The sequence below is a fragment of the Dendrobates tinctorius genome, unplaced genomic scaffold, assembly GCF_039654945.1.
Source record: "Dendrobates tinctorius isolate UK_male_01 unplaced genomic scaffold, ASM3965494v1 ptg000073l, whole genome shotgun sequence".
NCBI classification, from domain to species: Eukaryota; Metazoa; Chordata; class Amphibia; order Anura; family Dendrobatidae; genus Dendrobates; species Dendrobates tinctorius.
Genome location: NW_027361741.1, coordinates 27,535,988 through 27,560,063, shown reverse-complemented (window position 1 = coordinate 27,560,063; position 24,076 = coordinate 27,535,988). Strand labels below are relative to the sequence as shown.

At 46.7% G+C, this 24,076-nt stretch overlaps 1 protein-coding gene across 1 annotated transcript in view; it reads right to left on the bottom strand.

Moving 5' to 3' along the window:
* Positions 1 to 24,076, bottom strand: part of LOC141096299 (solute carrier family 2, facilitated glucose transporter member 9-like) — a 144,872-nt gene that overhangs the window by 13,812 nt on the left and 106,984 nt on the right. Inside the window, exons 6-7 of the mRNA XM_073582840.1 lie at positions 8,027 to 8,214; positions 2,972 to 3,082 (exon numbers count right to left, since the gene is read on the bottom strand). Of these exons, the coding sequence (XP_073438941.1) occupies positions 2,972 to 3,082; positions 8,027 to 8,214 (299 nt within the window). The remainder of the gene's footprint in view (positions 1 to 2,971; positions 3,083 to 8,026; positions 8,215 to 24,076) is intronic.

Genomic DNA, 24,076 nt, shown 5'->3' with positions numbered 1-24,076 from the left:
TAATGACCATGTGATATTTCAGTTTTTCTTTTTTAATAAATTTGCAAAAATTTCTACATTTCTGTTTTTTTCAGTCAAGATGGGGTGCAGAGTGTACATTAACGAGAAAAGCATATGAACTTTTTTGAATTTACCAAATGGCTACAATGAAACAAAGAGTGAAAAATTTAAAGGGGTCTGAATACTTTCCGTACCCACTGTATATGGCTGTGCAAAGAGAAAGCATGCAGAGCAAATGCAATCAGAATGGTATAGCAAAAGTCTATTAGTGACACATTTCACATTGCATTACCTTCACTTGCACAGACAGTATGATAACACCGCCTAAATATTGCAGCGAACAGTAGGGTTAGACATAGATGTTTTTACCCATAGTGGATTCAAGGAGCATACCACACTTCCTCCCCAATGTGCGTTTCATGGCTCTTGCTTCCTCAAGGGGCATATCATATCTGCATTGTGTTTTTCATTTATTTAACACAAATGACAACTTAGTGCAGGGGTGGAAATATAGTCATCCGTAAGCCTTCTATCCAGTGGTGTAACTACAAAGTTATGGGCCTCGGTGCGAACTTTCAAATGCCCCCCCCATGCCAAAATATTTTCCACCCAAATTCACATTTTTCCTATTAATTTTGCACACTATAGATTTGTTGCAATGTTGCATAGTCTGACCTAATACTGCCCTGTAATCGCTGAGAAAAATGATTTTATAACTTACATGTCCCTATGCTAATTAGGGTGATGTCTTCGGAAGTACAGACACTCTGGGCATTCATGTCCTCCATCACTCCAATTCCAAGCGCACTTACGGCGTTTCAAATATGTGTGCTATTTCTTCCTGGTATGACGCTGCAGCACGTCATTTCCGGTCCTGTGCAGTGTGGGGGGTGTATTGGGTGTACTGGTCGGCTCTGGAGCATGCGCACTGCACATTCTGAAGCTGGTGAGTACACCCAATACTCCCCCACAATGCACAGGACCAGAAATGAAGTGGACGCGCATCATACCAGGAAGAAACAGCACACAGATTTCAAAAGCCGGGAGTGCGCTTGGAATTAGAGTGAGGAAGGACATGATTGCCCAGAGCTGGGCACAGAGGTGTATATAGGTTTTCTAGCACCCGTGGTAAGAATTCAGCTTGGCAATTTGCATACCTCGTCATGTACCGACTAGCTGCTCTCCCTAATGCTCTCAATGATCAGTGAAAATCTGAGAGAAGCAGGAAGAGAAGTTTGTTGTCACAGGACCATAAGTATGATAATCGCATATGATCAAAGTGTCCATGTGATGAGTTCTGGATTCTGTAGAGCTGAATCCTGATATTGCAGGCTTCTGAATTCTCACAACTAATGCACTCCCCACATTTAGGATTCTTCCTTGCCGATTGACAGTCATGTCAGCACAAGTATATGATTTGTATACTTCTGGCCACATTCCGACTAGACGTGCCCAGCCTCACTCGGTTCATTTTCATTGAGTGAGGCCACACATGTCTAGTCAGCACGTGACCGCATGTATGTAAATCACTGGCATGAGAGAATCCTAACAGCGTGCAGTGCACACTGTGAAAACTCAGAAGTCTGCAGTCACATAGAATGACTGCAGATTCATCACAAACCTGGAAGACCCTTTAATGCTCCTAACATAAATACAAACATGAGAATTAGTATCACAAATAACATTTACATCCATGTACCTTATAGATGACGTCATCTCTGAAGTCGCTCTCCTTCTTTTCTTCATCTTGTCCATGATGAGTTTTCTCATCCACAGCTCGTCTCTGCAGACTTCCATCTTCATGTGATGCCCTTAAAGATAGAAGTGTCATTATAATGCTCCTAAATAAAAAATTTCCCCTCACTATATTGTCTGCACAAAATATGACTCCCACCTCTTTATCCCCCAATTCCCCACACAGTTCCTCATCATCCCCCCATTCTCCACACAGCCCCTCATCATCCCCCCAATTGCCCACACAGCCCCTAATCATCCCCCTTTCTCCCCACAGCCTCTAATCATCCCCTTTCTCCCCACAGCCCCTAATCATCCCCCTTTCTCCCCACAGCCCCTAATCATCCCCCCTTCTCCCCACAACCCCAATCATCCCCCCTTCTCCCCACACAGACCCTCATCATCTTCCCATTCCCCACACACCCTCATCATCCTCCCCTTCCCCACACAGACCCTCATCATCTTCCCATTCCCCAAACAGCACCTCATCATCAGATTCCCTATGCAGCCCCATTCAAGTAACATCAAACCCTTTCCAAAATACATCCTCAGAGCACTCACACAGAGTCCTGCATTCTCATTTACATTTGTACAAGGGTTCAAGGTTCAGCTCCTCAGTCCTCACCTCACACGGCTCCATAGTGCAGCCCCTTGGTCCTTTCCTCACAGGGCTCTGTGGTGCAGCCCCTCATTTCCTGCTTCTCTTCTCCAGCAGCCTCATTAAAAGGCAACTTCCTGCTATGGAACTCGGGAGCCTCACTGGACTGAAGGAGGCCCCGCCCCTTCCGGTGACATCACCACCTAAAAAAATCAACTCCATAATAGACTATGGAGCTTCAATTGTACTCATTGTAAGAAGCGAGTACAATTGATCTCTGGGAGCCAGCGCAATGCAGCTTCTCTATGCCAGCTGTCAGCTTGACAGACGACTCCCAGTCCGGGTGGCAGCAGAATTCAGCCGCTGGGGAGAAACTGGACCCCCGCATTAGGCAGCCCTACTGCTCGCCCCTGCTGGCTGTGCCTGATGCGGGCCCCTAATTGCTCCAGGCCCCGTCGCGATTATGACCCCTGAGACCCCAGTAGTTACGCCCCTGCTTCTATCATGCTATGCATTTTATCCCAGATGCAAAATGTAATGTAATTCAAAAGCCATCAAATCGATTGCAACAAAAGTAGCCACAGGCTCCGTTCATTGTTTCAAATTATTAGGTAATGTTGGTTTGTACTATTTACTTACACATGTCATAGCAGTGATACATTCAGAGATTCCGGTGCCCAATGTGACGTAAGGGATGTTTTCAGTGGGAATTCCAGTTTTTTTAAACACATACTCCGCATAAAAATAGATCTGGAAGACATGAAAACTAAAAGTGAAAGTACACTAGAATTTCCAATGAGAGATGAAATATGATATCCATATTAATTCAATGTATCTTTTTAAGGGGCTAACATTTACAGTTGTGTGAAAAAGTGTTTGTCCCCTTCGGATTGCCAATTCTCTTGCATGTTTGTCAAACTTAAATGTTTCAGATCACTAAACAAATTTAAATCTTAGACAAAGATAACACATGTAAACATAAAACATAGTTTTTAAAGGAAAGTCTTTATTTATGGAAAAAGAAATCCAAACCTAGAGGGCCCTGCATGAAAAAGTTATTACGCCCCCTTAACATATCAATTCACTGGTTTATCACATATTTGGGAAGCGGAGTTCAAATTCCCTAACCACACCCAGGCCTGATTACTGCCACACCTATTCTCAAGAAATCACTTAAATAGGACAAGCCTGACAAAGTGAAGTAGACCAAAAGATCCTCAAAAGCTAGACATCATGAGCGATCCAAAGAAATTTTGGAACAAATGAGAAACAAAGTAATTGAGATCTATCAGTCTGGAAAAGGTTCTAAAGCCAAGTCTAAAGCTGTGGGACTCCAGCGAACCACAGTGGGAACCATTATCCACAAATGGCAAAACGTGGATCAGTGGTGAACCTTCCCAGGAGTGGCTGGCCAACCAAAAATCCTAACAGCACAGCTTTGACTCATCCATGATGCCAGGAAAGAACCCACAACAACATACAAAGAACTACAGGCCTCACTTGCGTGAATTAAGGTCAGTGTTCTTGACTTCACCATAAGAAAGAGACTGGCCAAAAATGGCATGCATGGTAAATTGCCAAGACAAAAACCCATGCTGAGCAGTAAGAACATAAAGGTTAGTCTCAGGTTTGCCAGAAAACATTGCCAAGACTTTTGGGCGAATACTCTGTGGACTGACGAGACAAAAGTTGAACTTTTTGGAAGGTGTATGTCCTATTTTATCTGGCATAGATGTAACAGTATTTTAGGAAAGGAACATCCTACCAACAGTAAAATATGGTGGTGGTAGTGTGATGGTCTATGGGCTGTTTGCTGCTTCAGTTCCTGGAAGACTTGCTGTGGTAAATAGAACCATGAATTCTGCTGTCTGCCAAAATTCCCAAATGAGAAAGTCCGGCAATCTGTTCGTAGCTTCAAGATAAAGCGCACTTGGGTTATGCAGCAAGACAATGATCCAAAACACACCAGCATGTCCACCTCTGAATGACTTAAGAAAAGCAAAACTAAGACTTTGGAGGGGCCTTGTCAAAGTCCTGACCTTATTGAAATGCAGTAGCATGACCTTAAAAAGGTGGTGCATGCTCGGAAACCCCCCAATGTGGCTGAATTACAACAGTTCTGCAAAGATAAGTGGACCAAAACTCCTCGAGCATTCTAAAAGACTTATCAGTTCTCGCAAATGCTTGATTGCTGTTGTTGCTGCTGAAGGGTGACCCAACCAGATATTAGCTTTAGGTCGCAATCACTTTTTCACACAGGTGTAAAGAGGTGATAGGGACCCTCAAGTGCCTCCTCTCCCCTGGACATTGTTCACACAATTGCATGTGGAACCTCATTGTTTATTAATGTGAAAAGTAATGTTTGTGTACGGTAATGGCATGTGTCTGTCAGGTACTATGTATAATCTTATGGATAGTACAGGACCATAGGGGGATTAGAATACAGGGGGGCACATTAGAGATAGGGGTTTGACAGCTGGGAGGAGTTACAGTGCAGAGCCAGGGATATAGGAAATGGACTTCCTGTATAGGCAACAGAGCCCGGCAGGCTTGCCCAGGGCGAGGTGTAAGCAGTGGATGAAGCAGGCAGCCGGCTGTGGGGGTAAAGCTGTGATGGCAGTAAGGGGCCCCAGGCAGAGAATAGAGCAGCCAGGCACCAGCTCAACAGGATCATCCTCAGGAAGGATCTGTGGTCTTTGACCGGGGCAGGAGCCACTGAGCTGGCACTCCCGGCACCTTTCCCAATTTGAACCGGACGAGGGGCTGACAGGGAGCTGGTGATGCTGGAAGCACAGATGGGACACAGACTGTCCAAAGAGGTTGCCTGAGTGGCAGGGAAAAGGGAGACAGAGCTGCTAGTAAGGATCGAGGCTGCCTGGATAGCAGGGAAAGATAGGAAGATGTCACTGTCATGATCCAGGCTGGGTTTTGTATCCTGTTTCTCTTTCCTGGTCTGATCATGTCATGGATTAACTTTTCTCTGCCTCGTTCTGGTGCCAGGCTGACAACGTCTCACCACTGAATCCTGCAGGAGGCGTCAGTTGTAGTTTCTGCCTATGGTGTGAGTAGCTGACTCCATGTATACCCTGATTTGTCCTCCTGCTGTTGCTGACTTTGCCTGTGTCTGTTTGTTTCCCACTTCCCTTCCCGACTCAGTGTTTCCTTTTTTCATGTGTAAGTCTTCCTGGTATCTGACTTGGCTTGGACCCTGACCTACTGTTTGTCTCTTGTCTTAGCATATCTGCTCCTGACCGGTACTGACCCATTTGGCTTGCTTCTGACTCTGCGTTTGCTTATTCCTTTGGTATTGCGCTACAGGCTAATACCGACCCAACTTGTTTGACTATTCTGCTGCCACCAGGTGGTAGCCTAGCTGCTGCGCTGCAGGTCTGCTCTTGCTGTGTGCAGTCCTCCCTCCACTCTATTGCCATCTAGTGGAGTTTGCATCTACCTGCATAGCAGCAGCATGACAGTCTTTGTGTATAACCTGTGCTGCCAGTGTAATGAATGCCCTCTTGATAAGTAAAGTTCAACTGTTGGAAAAGAACTGTGACTCTGCGGTGTTTCGTGGAACTTGGAAATGTGGAGCCAGAGTGACAGAACTGTAAAGGACTCTGACAGTGACCATAAGTGTTCTGCTGCGTACGCTGCACATGCAGCAGAAAGGATAGCCCATTGCCACAACTACCAACCTGGCCGCTTTACACAGGGCCCTGTAGGTTTGGATTTCTTTTTCCATAAATAATAAAGACTTTCATTTAAAAACTACATTTTGTGCTTACGTGTGTTATCTTTGTCTAATATTTAAATTTATTTACTGAACTGAAACATTTAAGTGTAGCAAACATGCAAAAGAATAGGAAGTAAGAAAGGTGGCAAATAGTTTTTCACATAACTGTATATTTCCATTATGTAAAATTGTGCTCATTTATCATTCCTATGTAAACTTGACAATGTATGTGTAATGCTATGCTCAACATTTTTGTACCAATGATAACCTCTTCTATAGACCACTGAAGGAGACCTAGATAGGCAGTCCAATACACCTATCTGCAGAAAACTGTGTAACATTCATAGTCTTCAGTGTAGCTCATGGCCAGTGCTGTCCGAACAGAACAGTGAGGGGCAATTATTTATTCGGGGGGAAAATCAGGGACATATTTTTATTTATGGGGCAGTGTAATGATACTTTTATTTTTAAGGGCACAATGTTGGTATGTGCAGCTGAAGACTGAGAAGAGGGAAGTCTGTAGAGATGTGCTGTGGGAGTGAAATTTCATAATGACGTCTGTGCTACATGGAGACAAAGAGGATGAGAACTACTCCACTCAGAAAAGATTTCACCTATAAAGTATCTGGATGCAAGTGGTGCAGTTTATTTGTGATACTGACTGCTTCTCATCAGTGTTGTGGTTCCTGTATGGTCTGTAGTTTGATTATGGCGGGTAACACCAACTCCCAGTATCTCCTTACCATTATTAAGGACATACTGGGAATTGTAGGTTAAAGTAAAACAATTATATACCGTGCTGACTTGACATTACAATTGATCACTTTACTAAGCTTGTTGCTGTATACATGTACTGATAGTGTTTCTGGCACTGCATTCATGTACTGATGGTGATTCTGGCACTGCATTTATATACTGACAGTGGTTCTAGTGCTGTATTCATGTACTGACATTGGTTCTGGCATTGCATTGAAGTACTGATGGTGGTTCTGATGCTGCATTTGTGTACTTATAGTGGTTCTGGTTCTACATACATCTACTGATGGAGGTTCTGATGTTGCATTTATGTGCTGATGGTGGTAATCCATAATGTGCATCATGACGTTGTTAAAGCTTAAAAAGCCTCAAAACTTAAAGATTTAAGATTATGAGGATTTGTTGAGCTTCTGCTTCAAAACCTAAGTTTAAGTTAGCGTGTGTTCACACTGACTTTTGTGGAGGAGAAACTTTCCAAATCCTCCTCAAATACTCAAAACTTGGGTCTGGGGAAGTATGAATATACTTATGATGGTTCTGGTGATGAATTTGTGTAAGCATCCCCTTAATATTTATTGCGGCTCTTGTGCTTGGTTCAGTATGGCAGTGTGGTCCTTGGACCATAACAAGTTGTGCACCACTGTTCCACAGAATTCCACATTTCTTTTGTATGTACATTTGCTGTTAAGATCTATGGGCTGTAATGGCTGCTCTCTGCTCTGACCTCACTGCAGAGCTGTGTGTGATTATACTTAACACATCTGCAGGTGTCGTCTCAGTAATTCAGCTTCCATCTCACAGACAGCCAGTGTTGCAATATGGTTGAAATACAGCAGAGCTGTGAGAGCTGTAGCAAGCATCTTTGTTATGAGACAAAGTTCAGTTCTCCTGCACTGTGTTAATTACATGACTCGCCCCCATGCATTTCAAATAATCTCTGAAGGCAGATTCTTGTTCAGATCAGTGTGTGGCCCATAGTTTTTAACAGTTCATTTACATATCAGTGTATCATTTTATTCAGTTTCTTATGACCTACATGCCCATATTGAAAGCTTAGGAGGGTTGATCTTAATGAGAGATTCCCTACTAGAAAACAAGTGCATCTAGGTAGGATTGTACAGCACCTAGCTTGCTTCTGTCATAAACACTGCCCTAATTGTCATCTTATAGCCAAGAAGTTTCGTTAGAAGTCTCGTCCTTATACTTACAGCATTAATCCCAGCGAGCTGTTGTCCTATGTTGGTCACAATAACCGCAATTAGCTGCCATTTTATGGACTGATCAAAGAACAACTCCAGAATCTTCTTTTGCTTCTCACCTTTTAATGCACGAGATTCTTTTTTTATCTCTTCCATTTCCTTTTCGCAGTGTTCAGAGCCATAAAACGATTTTAGGGCTGGTTGAGGAAAACAAAATTTTTTACTTCTTTGATGTACATGAAAGAATAGATTTTAACAAACCTGATTTCTGTGGAGTAAGAGTTTGCAACACTTTTCATCCTAGGGTTAACAATATCAGACTGTGTAATGTCAAAGAAAAGTTCACTTGTACTGTATTCACCACCCTGTGATTGGGGACAGCTCTCCTGTTGTAAAGAGTATAATATGAAAAAAGTGACTGGTGCCACTCCGCAATATGTGTTAAAGCATGGCAGGCTGTGATGGATTGCACCCTATCAGAGATCCATAAACATGGCAAAAATGTTGCAATCAACAGTGGTCACTAGTGTAAGGGCAAATGTACACATCGTTTTCTTTTCAGGTGGCTGAAACAGTGGTGTTTTCTTCTTCACATTTTTTGTTGGTCTTTTCTTGAATATTTTTTATGGGGCATTATTTCAACTTTTGTTTGGGTACATTTAACAATGAGTAAACCCAGTATCCTAGGTAGCTGAGGGGCGGAGAGGACAATTGCTCCAGGTCCATCAATCGATAGAGGCAACCCAGTGCTACCGTCACTCTTAACTGTCAAAATCTGGGGTAGAGCAGGCAAACATGATCTCCCTGAACTATTGCTCTCCGTTCTGTAGATAATAGATTGCTTTAAGCCTATGGGCTTCATTATGATATTGATATATTATGATACTGCATTGGCTGAGGCGCTGGCGCATGCGCAGGAAGTTAGAGTGCAGGTGAGCTGATGTCATCGCGCTGTGCCTCTGATGTTTTGTGTGTGTGCTTGGCAATGGACTCATCAGGATACTGGATTAGGTGAGAATTATTTTTTTATTGTAATTAAAACTTGCGGTGTAAATGTGGGGCCATCACATAATATGGGGGACACTCATACAATGTAGAGGCTACTGTGGGAAGACGTCATACAGAGTGGGGGTTACTGTGGGGCAGCCTCAAACAATGTAACGGAGCCCTCATTCATTGTGTGGACTACTGTGGGAGGCCCTCAAAATTGTGGGGGCCATTTTACAGCATGGGAGCTAATGTGAGGGCCATTATACAGTTTGCTACCTACCATGCAGGCAATCATACAGTGTGTGGACTGCTGTGAGGGACATTATGCAATGTTGGATCTAATGCATGGGCCATTATACAGTTTGGGAGTCACTGTGAAGGCCATCAAACAGTGTGGGGACTACTGTGGGGGGCTCATACAGTGTGAGGACCATTATACAGTTTGAGGGTCATTATACAGTGTTGGGGCCATTATATAGTGTGGGGCTACTGTGGGAGCTATTATACAGTGTGGCGGCTATGTGGGGATCATTATACAGTGGGGGAGCCATAGTACAATGTGAGTTTTACAGTGGTGCCATCATACAGTGTGGGGGCCATCATACAGTGTGAAGACTACTGTGGGGGTCATTGTACTGAGATTTGGGCAGCAGTGGGGACATCATACTATGTATAGGGGAGCAGTTTGGCTTCCATACTGTGTATAGGGGAGCTATGGGCCCATCATATTTTGTACAGGAGAGCTGTGGAGACTTCATATTGTGTATAGCGGAACTATGAGGGCATTATTATCATTTGTATAGGGGCGCACTTGTCCCATCATACTGTGTATAGGAGAGCTGTGGGGACTTCAAACTGTGTATAGGTGAGCTATGGGGACATTATACTGTGTTTAGGGGAGCTTTGGGCCCATCATACTGCATATAGGAGAGCTGTGGTGACATCACACTGTGTATAGGAGAGCTGTGGTGACATCATGCTTTGTATAGGAGAGCTGTGGGAACATCATACTGTGTATAGGAGAGCTGTGGGTCCATCATACTGTGTATAGGGGAGGTGTGGGCTCATCATTCTGTGTAAAGTGGATCTGTAGGTAGCGGCAACATGTGGGAACTGTTTTCTAGATTACTTGCACAGGGCATTTACATTTTCTAGGTGGCAATTTTACCATTTTGCCATGAATGTGCTGCAGTATGCTGGGATCTGTAGTACATCTCAGATTAGAAGATGGCAGCGTTTAACTGAGCACAGGTCCTCTTTAAATCTACAAGGCTATTCATGAGTTTACAGGTTTCTTGTGGCATGGAAAGGTTTTCGAGTTGCCTATTGGATGTGCTGCTTATTGGAACCACACCCTTCCATTAAATAAACCTGTGTCTGCGAACAATAAAATCTTCATTCTGTTAATGGCTTCATTGGAGAAAGTGGTCTGGAGAGTCGCTTTGGCTGGTTTAACACTTGCGTTTTATCGCGCAGCGCATTGTGCGCTATCGGTCGCACGCACAATTGTCCCCTCTCTTTAAAATGGCAGGCACAGTGTCCAGCGATGCACGCGGGCCTCAGCGTTTGCATGCGCTGCGCATTTTCCAGTTGTGCGACCAGACGCGCTAGACGCTACATGTTGCATTTTTTTGTTCCGCCCAACGTCGTTAAAAAATCGCATGCGTGCGTCAGCGCACGAAATGTGCAAAAAAATTGTGTTATAGTCTATGGTGTCGTTGACGTGCTCTGTGAAGTGCGCATGTCAGCGCTTTTTGAGCGTGCGCGATTTCAGAGTAAACAATGTCTAGACACTTGTTTAATACACCCCCTAAACAAGCAACATTGTTTTGGGGGAGGGTAGATAAAAGAAGAGGTCTGTAGTGCCAGATCATTACTCTCCAGACAGACTGCAAGACAAAGAAGACAAGACAACACCCACCCAGCCAGAGACAATCCACTACTTTGGAGAACACAGCAGCTATAATGTGAGTATTCTAAAATCAATTTATGTGAGCCTGTCCTTTAAAATATATTATGTACTAATTTTTTTTTTTTCCAGCATGTCTTCTGGATCCCAATACAGTCCTTCCAGGGAAGAATTGGCAGAAGCAGAGTGTGAGGTGAGTATTTTGTTGCCTTTGTGTAAGTATACCTGCCTCTCCAAATCTGTAATTATTTCTGTTCTTTTTTACAGACCTCAGCATCGGACCAGCCAAGTGAGCCGGAATAGCCGGAGCTGCGTACACAAGGCCCGGCGGGGAGGAGACGCAATGTAAGTATCCATTATTTAAAGTTACCTTATATTTTAAATTCTGTTTTCTATTCCTGTTATTATGTCCTGTTTTTCATGTTCTATTTTTTTTTTCTCTATACCATTCTCCACAATTTCCACGATTCTAATGTATTTCTTTTCTAGGTTCCACAACAGGATGAAGACCTGTACATTGACAACGAGCAACTGATCATCCTTGTCCTTTTGTTTCAACAGCACCTGGAGCAGCACCCTGCAACCTGTCCCTGGAGCGGTTCTTCATCGATCGACTTCGGACCCGTCCCAGCCATCCGACAGCCAGGAAGAAAGTTGCAGGTCAGCAACACAGACAGCAGGTGACCAGGAAGCTGGTCAATCAGGTGTTCCCCTGTCCCAGGTCTCTGCCACTGGTTATGTGGGCACTACCCGCCAGCGGCAGAGGGCCTCGGACAGGAATGTCATGCCCGCGTTCATGCACTTGAGCGAAGCCTTTCATGCCAGCCTCAAGACGCTGGCCGAAAGAGTGGAAAGTGGTTTTTCACTAATGGAACGTGGTTTTAACCACATGGAATACCTCATCCACTCTTCCGACCAGCGCCTTGAACGGCTGGAGGCCGACCTCAATAGACCAGCGCACCATTTCTTTAGTAAAATTGAACGGGGCATGGCGGATCACCTTAGTCCTGAGCAACAGCTGAATGTGTTACACGCCTGCAACACTGCTTTCTTGCAGGCTATGCAGCAGAATCAGTATGTGCAGCAGTCAGTGGTGTCATTCCCACCTGTGCCACCACTGACTCACTTCACCACAGTACCGACTTCTGCTGCATACCACAGCACGGCCACCTGTATTCCTAGCCAAGCCGGACACCACTACACCACACCAATACCGAGTGCTGCTGGACACTCCACCCCCGCCACCACCATGTCAAGCGCTGCTCCTGTCTGGAGCCACCGTTTCCACATCTTGGCGCACCTCCAGCGCAAAATCTGCTTGGGCCACCGCCACCTCTTCTCCTGTTCGGACCACAGAGACTACATCATCTTTAGATTGGAGCACCGCCACTTCGCATCATCAGCATGGGAGCACGGCCACAACTCCTCATCATTCCAGGAGCACCTCCACCACGCATCATCAGAGGAGCACCGCCACCTCTTCTCCTCATCGTAGCACCACCACCTCTTCTCATCGTAGCACCGCCACCACCCCTCTTCAGAGGAGCACCGCCACCGCTTCATCTACTCGGAGCACCCCCAAAGTATCCCACTCTTCCCCCAAACGTCCTTCAGAAGAAAAATAAGCTTTGTTTTAATTTAAGAAAATAAATGTCAGAGACACCGCACTGAACTTGCTCACTGAGCCCGTGCGCGTGCCCTGAGTAAAGCGAAAGCGTGCTCAAAGCTACCTGTGGAGCGGGCAGCAACCGAATAGATGCGTACTTCAGAGCCGCAGGACCTGAAGCACGTGACCGCTAGAGGCGTGGCCTAAACTCCACAGAGCTAGGAGCTGCAAGACAATTCCTAGCAGAGTAACTGCGAGACAAAGTTACCAAGGGGCATAGACAGGGAGAATAGTCAGGACGTAGCCAATGAGTCACACACAGAGATAGCTGCAAGGTACCAGAGGGGCGAGCAGAGAGTAGTCAGGTCACAGGCAATGAGTCATACACAGATAGCTGCAAGGCACAAGAGGGGCGAGCAGAGAGTAGTCAGGTCACAGGCAATGAGTCATACACAGATAATAACGCAGTACAAAATCAACAGGCAAACTCACAACGGGAAACAGAATCGGGTCAGAACCATATAAACAAGCTATAGCAACAAACAGGCACACGGGGGTCAGCACACTAGGCCAAAGGCAAAAGTATAACTGGCAGGGATTGAAGCTACCTAGAGGTTTATGAAGCTCTCCCAGAACCAGAAAGAGGCCACAATCATTAACCCCAAGTGTGCAGGTCAAAACCTGCACAGAGCTCCAGACATTAACCCCCGGTGTACAGCTCAAAAACCTGCACTGGGATCATGACAGTACCCCCCTCTCAACGGGGGGCCTCTGGACCCCCAGGCTTCCCTGGGTACTTGGCATGGAACGCCTGAACCAGGCGATCTGCATGTACGGAACGAGCAGGGACCCATGAGCGCTCTTCTGGTCCATACCCCTTCCAGTGGACCAGGTACTGCAAAGAGCGGCGCACCCGCCGAGAGTCCACAATATGTCCGACCTCATACTCCAATTGACCCTCCACCAGCACTGGAGGAACAACAGTCTCAGAGTTCTCTTTGACAGATCCTGCTGGTTTCAACAGAGACTTATGGAACACATTATATATTTTTAAGGAGGCGGGGAGACGCAACCTATATGCCAGAGGGTTGACTATCTCCATAATCTCGTACGGACCAATGAACTTTGGTCCCAACTTAACTGATGGTACCTTTAAGTTGATGTTATGCGTGGAGAGCCAAACCTTCTCTCCCACCTGAAACATGTCTCCCGAGGCTCTCTTTTTGTCCGCAAAATATTTGTATCTCCCCTGGGCCCGAGAGATATTACGCCGGACTTCAGCCCAGAGGTTTTTTAACCGTTGAACGGACCCCTCTGCTCCTGGACAACCGGAATCCACCCGAGAAAACTCCCCAAAATGCGGATTGAAGCCGTAGTTAATCAGGAATGGGGACATGTTGGTGGACTGACTCACCCGGTTGTTAAAAGTGAATTCAGCCAACGGTAACGCATCACACCAATCCTCCTGTCTGGCGAAGGTCAGATACCTGAGAATTTGTTCCAGGGATTGATTGGTGCGTTCCGTCTGACCATTGCTCTCCGGGTGATATGCCGACGAGAAGGAGAGTGAGATGCCCAATTTCACACAGAACGCCCTCCAAAATTTGGCCACAAACTGCACACCTCTGTCAGACACAACATTCAGGGGTACCCCATGCAATCGGACCACATGCTGCACAAACAACCTTGACAATGTTTCTGCTGAAGGTAATGCTGCCAAGGGAATGAAATGGGCCTGTTTAGAAAACCTGTCCACCACCACCCAGATCACGGTATTGCCCCTGAAAGGTGGAAGACCGGTAATAAAATCCATGGAAAGATGAGTCCATGGCCTATCAGGAACCGGTAAAGGTATGAGTTCCCCAGCCGGTCGGTTATGTGAGCTTTTGGAACGGGCACACATGCCACAAGCAGAAACAAATTCCTTGACATCGGACCTTAATGAAGGCCACCAAAAACCCCTGGTTACTGCCTCTCTAGTGGCCGTGATACCTGGATGAGCACTCAGCCTAGAATCATGAAACTCCTGCAGAAGTCTAGGCCCCAATGAATCTGGAACAAACAGTTTATCGCTTGGCCTGATTGCCGGAGCTAGGGCCTGAGCCCTTAGGATTTCTTGTTCCAACTCAGTTGAGACCCCCGCCACTACCACCCCTGGGGGAAGAATGGAGGACGGCGGCTCAGGGGGAGACACTGGATCAAAACTTCTGGACAGGGCATCCGCTTTAACATTTTTGGATCCCGGTCGAAAAGTAATTGAGAACTGAAATCGTGAAAAAAAAGTGACCGACGGGCCTGTCTAGGAGTAAGCCTCTTAGCAGATTCAAGGTATGACAAATTTTTGTGATCCGTGACAACCGTGATAGGGTGAGCCGCCCCTTCCAAAAAGTGCCTCCATTCCTCAAATGCCAGCTTGACCGCAAGAAGTTCTCTATTGCCTACATCATAGTTTTTCTCAGCTGAAGAGAACTTCTTGGAGAAGAAGGCACAGGGTTTGAGATTGGTAAGGGTGGCCGGACCCTGGGACAGCACAGCCCCCACCCCCACTTCAGAAGCATCCACCTCCACAATGAATGGTTTGGACGGGTCAGGTTGCACCAACACCGAGGCAGACATAAAACATTTCTTAATTGCTGAGAAGGAATCCTTAGCGAGTACAGACCAATTTTTTACATCAGCTCCCTTCTGGGTAAGATCCGTGAGTGGTTTAACCACTTGTGAGAAACCTTTAATGAATCTCCGGTAATAGTTCGCAAATCCTAAGAAGCGCTGGAGCCCCTTGAGATCTCGAGGCTGAACCCAGTCAGCGATCGCCAGCACCTTCTTAGGATCCATACGAAACCCCTCACAGGACACAATCAACCCCAAAAAGACAGCTCCTGTACGAAAAACGAACATTTTTCCAATTTGGTGAACAATTGGTTCTCCCTGAGTCTCTGGAGAACAGTCTTTAGATGTTGCAAGTGAGATTGACTGTCCGGGGAATACACCAAAATATCATCCAAATAAATAATAACAAAACGGCCTATCAGATCAGAAAACACAACATTGATGAAATTTTGGAAAATAGCGGGTGCATTAGTTAACCCAAATGGCATTACCAGGTTCTCGAAGAGTCCTTCTGATGTGAGGAATGCCGTTTTCCACTAGTCCACTTCCCGAACCCAGATTGTAGGCCCCCCGCAGATCCAACTTGGAGAACCATTGGGCCCCAGCTAACTGGTTACATAAGTTTGGGATGAGGGGAAGCGGGTAAGAGTTCCTAACCATTATCTTGTTCAGTTCCCGAAAGTCGAGGCACGGCCGCAAACCACCATCTTTTTTCTTCACAAAGAAGAACCCTGCTGCCACAGGTGACACAGAAGGCCTGATATGCCCTTTGCGGAGACTCTCAGCTATGTACTCCTTCATGGCTTGGCGCTCAGGCCCAGACAAATTGAACAATCGAGCCTTAGGTAACTTGGCTCCGGGTACTAAATCAATGGCACGATCATAGGGTCTATGTGGTGGCAGCGCCTCAGCCTCACTTTCGGAAAAAACGTCTTCGAAATCTTTCAGGTACTCCGGAATACCTTCCAGATCGACAGACGACACACACTGATTTAACAGCGTTAACAAGATGTCCCCGGTTACCACATTTACTATTGCATCCCCATTGAGTGATTTCCCCTGTAACCCAATCAATGGTAGGATTATGGCTTTGAAGCCAAGGCATCCCCAGTACCAGTCCTGCAGGCAAGATATCTACCACCAGACAACTTAGTTTCTCTTTTTTTAAACCAGTTATTTTTATTTAGGTTTCAAAAGATTTTAAACAATAAACAGTGGATATCAATATACATGTAACAATTCACATATCTTATAGTAATACAATCAAAGCCATCCCCCCCCTCCCCCAATACTCCTTGTGCCGGGTATACTTGAGAGTCTTAGCAATCATATCACCGCCATCCAGGCGGACCATATTTTTTCGAAAGTTCTTTCACCATGCCTTCGCCTGTAAATGCTTTCCTCTAAATGCAATACCGTGCGTGTCTGAGCAATAAATTCCCTCCTAGTGGGGGGTTCCGAATCCTTCCATTTTCGTGCTATTACTTTGCGTGCCACATACAGCAACCTCGCTATTGCCACTTTGTAATGTTCTGAGACAGGTATCCCATCCACCTCCCCCAAAACACACAGCAGTGGATTTCTGTCGAGCGTACATGCATAAGCTCTCTCAATTTTGTTGATAACGACCAGCCAGTATGCCACCAGCCGCGGACACGACCATAGCATGTGTAACAGTCCGGCCTGGTCTGTGCCACATCTAGGGCAGCTAGAGTCTCCCCTCAAGCCCGCTTTGAATAGGACCAGCGGTGTTTTGTATGTTATATGTATTACATATAATTGGGAGAGCCGTGCCTGCTCGCTTAGAGAGATCTTCGGGACATATTCAAGAATAGCCTCCCATTGTTCTGTTGTGAGGGTACCCACCTCCCTTTCCCATTTACTCTTTGCAGTGAGGTGATTGTCCCCCAGATAGGAGTGTAGTAGATCATGATATATGCTCGATATAACTTCCCTCGTCCCTCCCTTCATACACACAAAGTCTAGTACAATGTCGCCCTGAACCGTCATGGCTCCCAATCTACACTGTGCCCTCCAAGCATGTCGAAGCATATAGTATTGAAACCCCCATACCGAAGGCAAATCAAATTCCTCTCTCAATGTCTCAAAGGTCTTCAGGTCCGTTCCACTCTGCAGCTGGCACACATATCTCACTCCTTTCGCCTTCCAATTGCCCATTTGACGCAGCTTATTAAGTTCCGGCAGATGCTCATTGTCCCACACCGGTGAGTACCTAGTCAGCTCATCCACCCCTCTGATCCTTTTAATGGTGTCCCATACCTTCTGAATCATGCCTATGGTAGGATATGGTGCTCCCAGTTTCTTAAAGGTACCATCCTCTAGACCCTGGATAAGTGGGCGTCTCCCCGTCACATGTACCAGCACCCGGTGAGCTGCTCCTCCACAATCGAGCTCTCTCCATCCCCTGACATGCTGGCCCTGTACTGCCAAGAAATAGACCCATGGATTTGGTGCGGCCAGTCCTCCCTCTTCCTTTCCTTTTTGCAGAGTTCCAAATTTAATCCGTGCCTGCTTCTTGCCCCATATCAAGGATCTGAAGATAGAATCAATGCCCCAAAACCGTTTTTTGGTAGCCATATCGGCGAATTGTGCAAAACGTACATTAGTTGTGGCATAAGGACCATCTTAATCAGGTTAGTTCTACCCGTTACCGTTAAAGCCAATTTGCACCATGCACCTATTTTCCCTTTAAATTTATCTAGCAGAGGAACCAAATTCAGACCCGTGAATCGGGACAGTGGAAGAGCTACCCATATCCCTAGGTATTTAAACTGTGAAACTAGCTGGAGTTGTTTCCCTCTCTCATCTATCTCCTCCGCTTCTATTGCTCTATCCACAGCCATGACATAAGACTTGTGCCAATTTATCTCCAGTCCCGAAATGCTCCCAAATTGTTTAATTACATCCATCGCGCACCCCAGTGTCTCTCCTGCACTTTCCAAAAACAACAGGATGTCGTCGGCATACAATGATATTTTTTCTTCCAGCTTCCCAAATTTAAATCCGACCACTCCCCTCTCAGCTCTGATCTTGGCCACCGCGAACAATAGCGGGGACAGTGGACACCCCTGCCTCGTGCCCCTATGCAAATCAAACATCCCGGACTGTTCTCCATTCACCTTAACTACCGCCTTTGGGGATGAGTACAATAACTTCACCCAGGCCATGAACGCGGGGCCGAATCCCATCAGTTCCATGATTTTCCATAAGTATTGCCATTCCACGCTATCAAATGCTTTCCTAGCGTCCAATGACATCACTATTCTCCTGCCACCATTATCAGCAGGCAGTTGCATATTAAGAAATAATCTTCTTAAGTTAACAGCCGTGGAGCGGTTAGGCATAAAGCCCGACTGGTCCTCGTGTATAATGGTATGCGCAACCCCGGTGAGCCGGGTGGCCAGGATCTTAGCGAGTATTTTGACATCCGTTGTCAACAACGAAATGGGCCTGTACGACTCCGCATCCATGGGATCTTTTCCCTCCTTCGGCAGAACTACTATCACCGCTTCCTCCATTGATCTCGGCAGTGCCCCCGTCACTAAAGCCTCATCAAACACAGATTTCAATTTCGGAGCCAGCAGTTCCACTAACTCCCTGTACACCTCCCCAGGTAGACCATCAGCTCCCGGTGATTTGTTATTGGGCATAGATAGTATTGCACATTCCACCTCCTCCACACTCACAGGTTCTTCCAACCTCAACCTATCTTCCTCAGACAATTTAGGTAGTGAAATGCCTTCCAAAAAATTCTCCACATCCCCCTCTGTGTCCCGTGCTCTCGAAGTGTACAGTGCCATGTAATATGTCTTGAAGACCTCCAGTATGTCCTTTGTGTCTGTCAGAGTCGCCCCTGTTTGATCTCGCAGTTTATACACCCTGGAAGACTCCCTCTGTGCCGCAGATATCACCGCCAACAAGTGACCTACTCTCTCTCCTTCTTCAAAGAATTGGGCTTGCTGAAATGCCCTTTTCCTCTCAGCTTGCATCATGTGCAGTTTATCAACTGCCTCCTGAACCAATTTTAGTCTATTGTGAGCTTCACTCGTTGGCGCCAAAATCATGTCTGCCTCCGCTCTTGTCAGGTCATCCTTTATTTGTTGATCTGCCAATTTAGTTTTGGTCTTACACCTCGCAATCTCACTTATAAAAAGTCCCCTCGTAAACGCCTTCATGGCATCCCATACCGTTGTGGCCTCAGTACTCCCTTCGTTCATTTGGAAGAAGTGCTCTAGCTCTTTGGTTATGCCACCCATGTCCACCACTTTAAGCCACGTCGGGTGAAGACGCCAACCTCCCCTCTGACCCTGAGCAGATCTCACCAGAAGCATGACCACCATAGGACCATGATCCGAGAGAGTCCTCTGTAGGTATTCCACCTCCCCCACCATCCCGTCCATAGCGGTATCCCCCAAAGCCAGGTCTATCCTCGACAGTGTTCCATGTGTTGCCGAATGACATGAAAAAGTCCTCTTACCCTCATTTCGTACTCTCCACAGATCTACCAGCCCAAGTTCCTCTACATACTTGCCAAAGGCAGTCATCCTGTCCTGTCCAGCTTCCGTACCTGCCGGTCTTACTTTATCCCAATAATCATTCATAGTGTTGTTAACATCTCCCATAATCAACAACGGAGTCTCCCCCCATCTGCCCGTCAGTTCCAGTACTGCTTGTAGTTTCTTTTTAGAGTAAGGTGGAGGGATATATAAAGCCACTAAAATCATTTTGTGTCCGAACAATCTGCAAGCAATCCATACATACTGCCCTTCACTGTCTACATGCACTTCCAGCTCTTCATAATGTGTGTTTTTGTGTATTAGGACTGACACCCCCCTGGAGTACGAGGAATAAGTAGAATGATATGTCTTTAGCATCCAGGCTCTTGACAACCAGTGCATAGTGTCTCTAGTGAGATGTGTCTCCTGCAAGCACGCGATCATAGGTTCACAGGATTTGATATGATTCAGAACAGCCGCCCTCTTAACCTTATCAGATATACCACGTACATTCCAACTTAACATCCGAACAGTACGGTTACTCATTGTGCATTAGAAAGAACAATCCATCATCATCAAGTAACATCATTACATTGTGGTCCCAATCATACCCGGTCAAACAGCATGAAAACCCCCATCTCCGTACAAATCCGCCCCACCCACCTCCCCCCATCCCTCTCCGCTTCCCCTCCCCCCACCCTTTCCCTTTTGCAGTTGTCACTCTCTCCCCAACGTGAGAGTGGGAGCTCAAAGAACCTGAGCAACGTCTCAGTATTCCGCACTTCAACATGCGTCGTGTCCTCCTCCATCATTGGCAGCCTCTCCGCCATATTGTCAACAGTATGCATAGTCCCGAACCATTAGTCAAACAATTAACCATAATACGTAGATCCCAGTGGGGAGTTATCCCCCTCCTCTGCGCTCCTATTTCGCAGAGTAAAGCAGCGCCACAACCCTGTCCAGTGATCAGTCTAGCAGGGTCATGTGGTCATATTGCCATTATCTTCTCTCAATTTGCTCCGGTTGCGCTCCAACCACGAAGCAGCCTCAACCGGTGACGGGAAAAAAATGACCTTTCCAAAAGCTTCCACTCTTAATTTAGCAGGATAAATTGTAGAGTATTTCAAATGCAAAGAGCGGAGCTGTTTCTTCACTTCGCCATACCGCAGTCGCAACTTTTGCACCTCGGCTGAGTAATCCGGGTATATTTCGATTCGTTTGCCCTCCAGGTTAAGATCTGTCAACTTTCCAGCATTTCGTAAGATAGTGTCCCTGTCTCTGCAATTCAGGATTCTGGCTAGCATCGTGCGAGGTCCATCTCCCGGCACTGGGGGTCTCATGGGTACGCGATGGGCACGCTCCACCGCAAACACTCTCGACAAGTTATCAGCACCAAACTTGTCCAGCAGCCAGGTTTCAATAAAGGCTGTGGGGTTAGCACCCTCAGCTCTCTCAGGGATGCCCACAATGCACAAATTGTTCCTACGTGACCGGTTTTCCAGGTCATCATTTTTATTGGCTACTACCGTGATCCTCTGAGTGTGCTGTTGTTGTGTCTTTTGCACTGAGGTTAAGTGATCTTCTGTTACACCAACTCTGTCCTCCACCTCAGTTAATCTGGCTGTAACTTTCTGCATAGATGTTTTTATGCCTCCCATTTCTTCTTTCAGGCAATTCACCTGCTTTGTTAGAGCAGTTAAGGCAGTCTTGCAGTATAAGACAGCTTGGAATACATCCCGCAGGGTGGGCTCTGCTACATCTGCACTTTCAGCTAACTGCACAGTGTCACCATCCCCCTCTTCCTCCTGCTCCAGCTCTGCATTCAGCACAGGCATCTCCTCATCGTCTTCCTCCTCATCTCTGTGCTTCTCACTCCCTCCATTTCCTTCTTCATCTGTCTCTATGCCCCTCACATACCTGTTCAGCCGGGCTGAGACTTCCAGCTTCTGTGCATAGGCTGTGTTTCTTCTTCCCGCCTCTTCCTCTCTCTCAGCACCATCTTGGACTGAGGCACTGCTGCAGGCTCCGGCATCTTTCTGCCTTTTGCGGCCCATGTCTGTCTCTCTGAGTCTGGCAGAAGCTCGCCCCTGACTCCTGGGACCTTCAGACATCTGATCCTGGTAAAGGAATTAGCTGGTTCGGGCTCTGTGCAGGATAATTGAGGCTAATGGTGGCAGAGCACAGCCACCCGACTTCTCACATCAAGAGCTAGGCCCCGCCCCTCTGCCGACAACTTAGTTTCTCCACATGAGAGGAACCCACTTTTAGAGAAAAAAGTTCAGACCTGCAACAGATACCATCTTGGGTAAGAGGAGATGAGTCAATTGCCACAAGTTTAACAGGATCGTGAAGCCTGACTGTCCCTCTCTTATAAAGAGTCATAACCTTGGTATCAATCAGGTTCACAGCCGAACCGCAGTCAATAAAAGCAGTAGTCTAAACAGGACCATATCCAAGTTCCAGTTCCACCTGCAGCACCATTTTTGCACATGAGGAAAATTGTACCTGAAGGTCTGGGTAGCCTCCTCGAATACTACCCAGACCTAGTCGTTTCCCGCCATCTTGGAGGATGACGGACAGGAGGGGCAGTCCTTCTTCCAATGTCCAGATTTCCCACAATAGAAGCACAACTGCTTTTCCCGGCGGCGTCTTCTTTCCTTTCCCTCACAGGTGACAGCGTTCACCTCCATAGCCATAGGAAAAGTCTGGGTCTCATCTCCACTGAAGAATAAGGGCGTTTCCCGTTGCATAATGCCTCTAGCCCGCAGCCTGCGATCCATGTGAACCGCTTGGACCATGGCATCCTCCAGGGAGTCAGGCGGAGGATGAAGTGCCAAAGCATCCTTCAGACGTTCACACAGGCCTCTGTGGAACAGCCCCCGCAGGGCGGCGTCACTCCAGGAAATCTCCGCTGCCCAACGTCTGAATTCAGTACAGAACCATTCGGCCGAGTGCTCCCCCTGACAGACACTCATCACTTTGTCCTCAGCCAACCGCACTCTATCAGGCTCATCATAAATAAGCCCTAAGTCTTCAAGAAATGCATCCACAGACATTCTCTCAGGGGCAGAAGAGGAAAGCGAGAATGCCCAGGCTTGTGGGGACCCCCTAAGCAGGGACATCACCACCCCCACCCTCTGTTTCTCATCCCCGGAGGAGCGGGGTCTCAAAGAAAAAAAAAGCTTACAGCCCTCCTTAAATGCCCTGAAATCATCCTTGTTACCAGAAAACATATCTGGTAATTTAACCGGGGATTCAGGTGGGACTAAAATGACATCTCTATTCCCCACCTGCTGGAAGCCAGCGGAAAGTACCCCCTGAACTGAGTCCTCAACCCGCCGTTGGGACTTGGCCAGAGCTTGGTGTTCCAAACTAAGCTTCTGCAGTGACTGAGTCAAGCTTTTCACCTGCTCAGATAAAGCACACATTGGGTCCATGCTGCAGAAGTGAGGAGAAAAAAAAATTGTAGGCCAGTTATAATGTCAGAGACACCGCACTGAACTTGCTCACTGAGCCCGTGCGCGTGCCCTGAGTAAAGCGAAAGCGTGCTCAAAGCTACCTGTGGAGCGGGCAGCAACCGAATAGATGCGTACTTCAGAGCCGCAGGACCTGAAGCACGTGACTGCTAGAGGCGTGGCCTAAACTCCACAGAGCTAGGAGCTGCAAGACAATTCCTAGCAGAGTAACTGCGAGACAAAGTTACCAAGGGGCATAGACAGGGAGAATAGTCAGGACGTAGCCAATGAGTCACACACAGAGATAGCTGCAAGGTACCAGAGGGGCGAGCAGAGAGTAGTCAGGTCACAGGCAATGAGTCATACACAGATAGCTGCTAGGCACAAGAGGGGCGAGCAGAGAGTAGTCAGGTCACAGGCAATGAGTCATACACAGATAATAACGCAGTACAAAATCAACAGGCAAACTCACAACGGGAAACAGAATCGGGTCAGAACCATATAAACAAGCTATAGCAACAAACAGGCACACGGGGGTCAGCACACTAAGCCAAAGGCAAAAGTATAACTGGCAGGGATTGAAGCTACCCAGAGGTTTATGAAGCTCTCCCAGAACCAGAAAGAGGCCACAATCATTAACCCCAAGTGTGCAGGTCAAAACCTGCACAGAGCTCCAGACATTAACCCCCGGTGTACAGCTCAAAAACCTGCACTGGGATCATGACAATAAATGTGCAATTTTTATTGTTCAAAAAAAGTTTGGTTTAATGTGTCTTTCGCCGCCAACATACACTGCGCCGTACACACACTGCACCGTACATTTTTCTTTTTTGTCAACACATGGCTCCATTAATGACACGCAAGCAAGATGTGAACACTTAAAGGGGTTGTCCAAATCTGCTGCTGTGTGAAGACATCAGTGACACAGAGCTGTCTCATTCACACAGCAGAGGCTTTGTCACACAACAGATT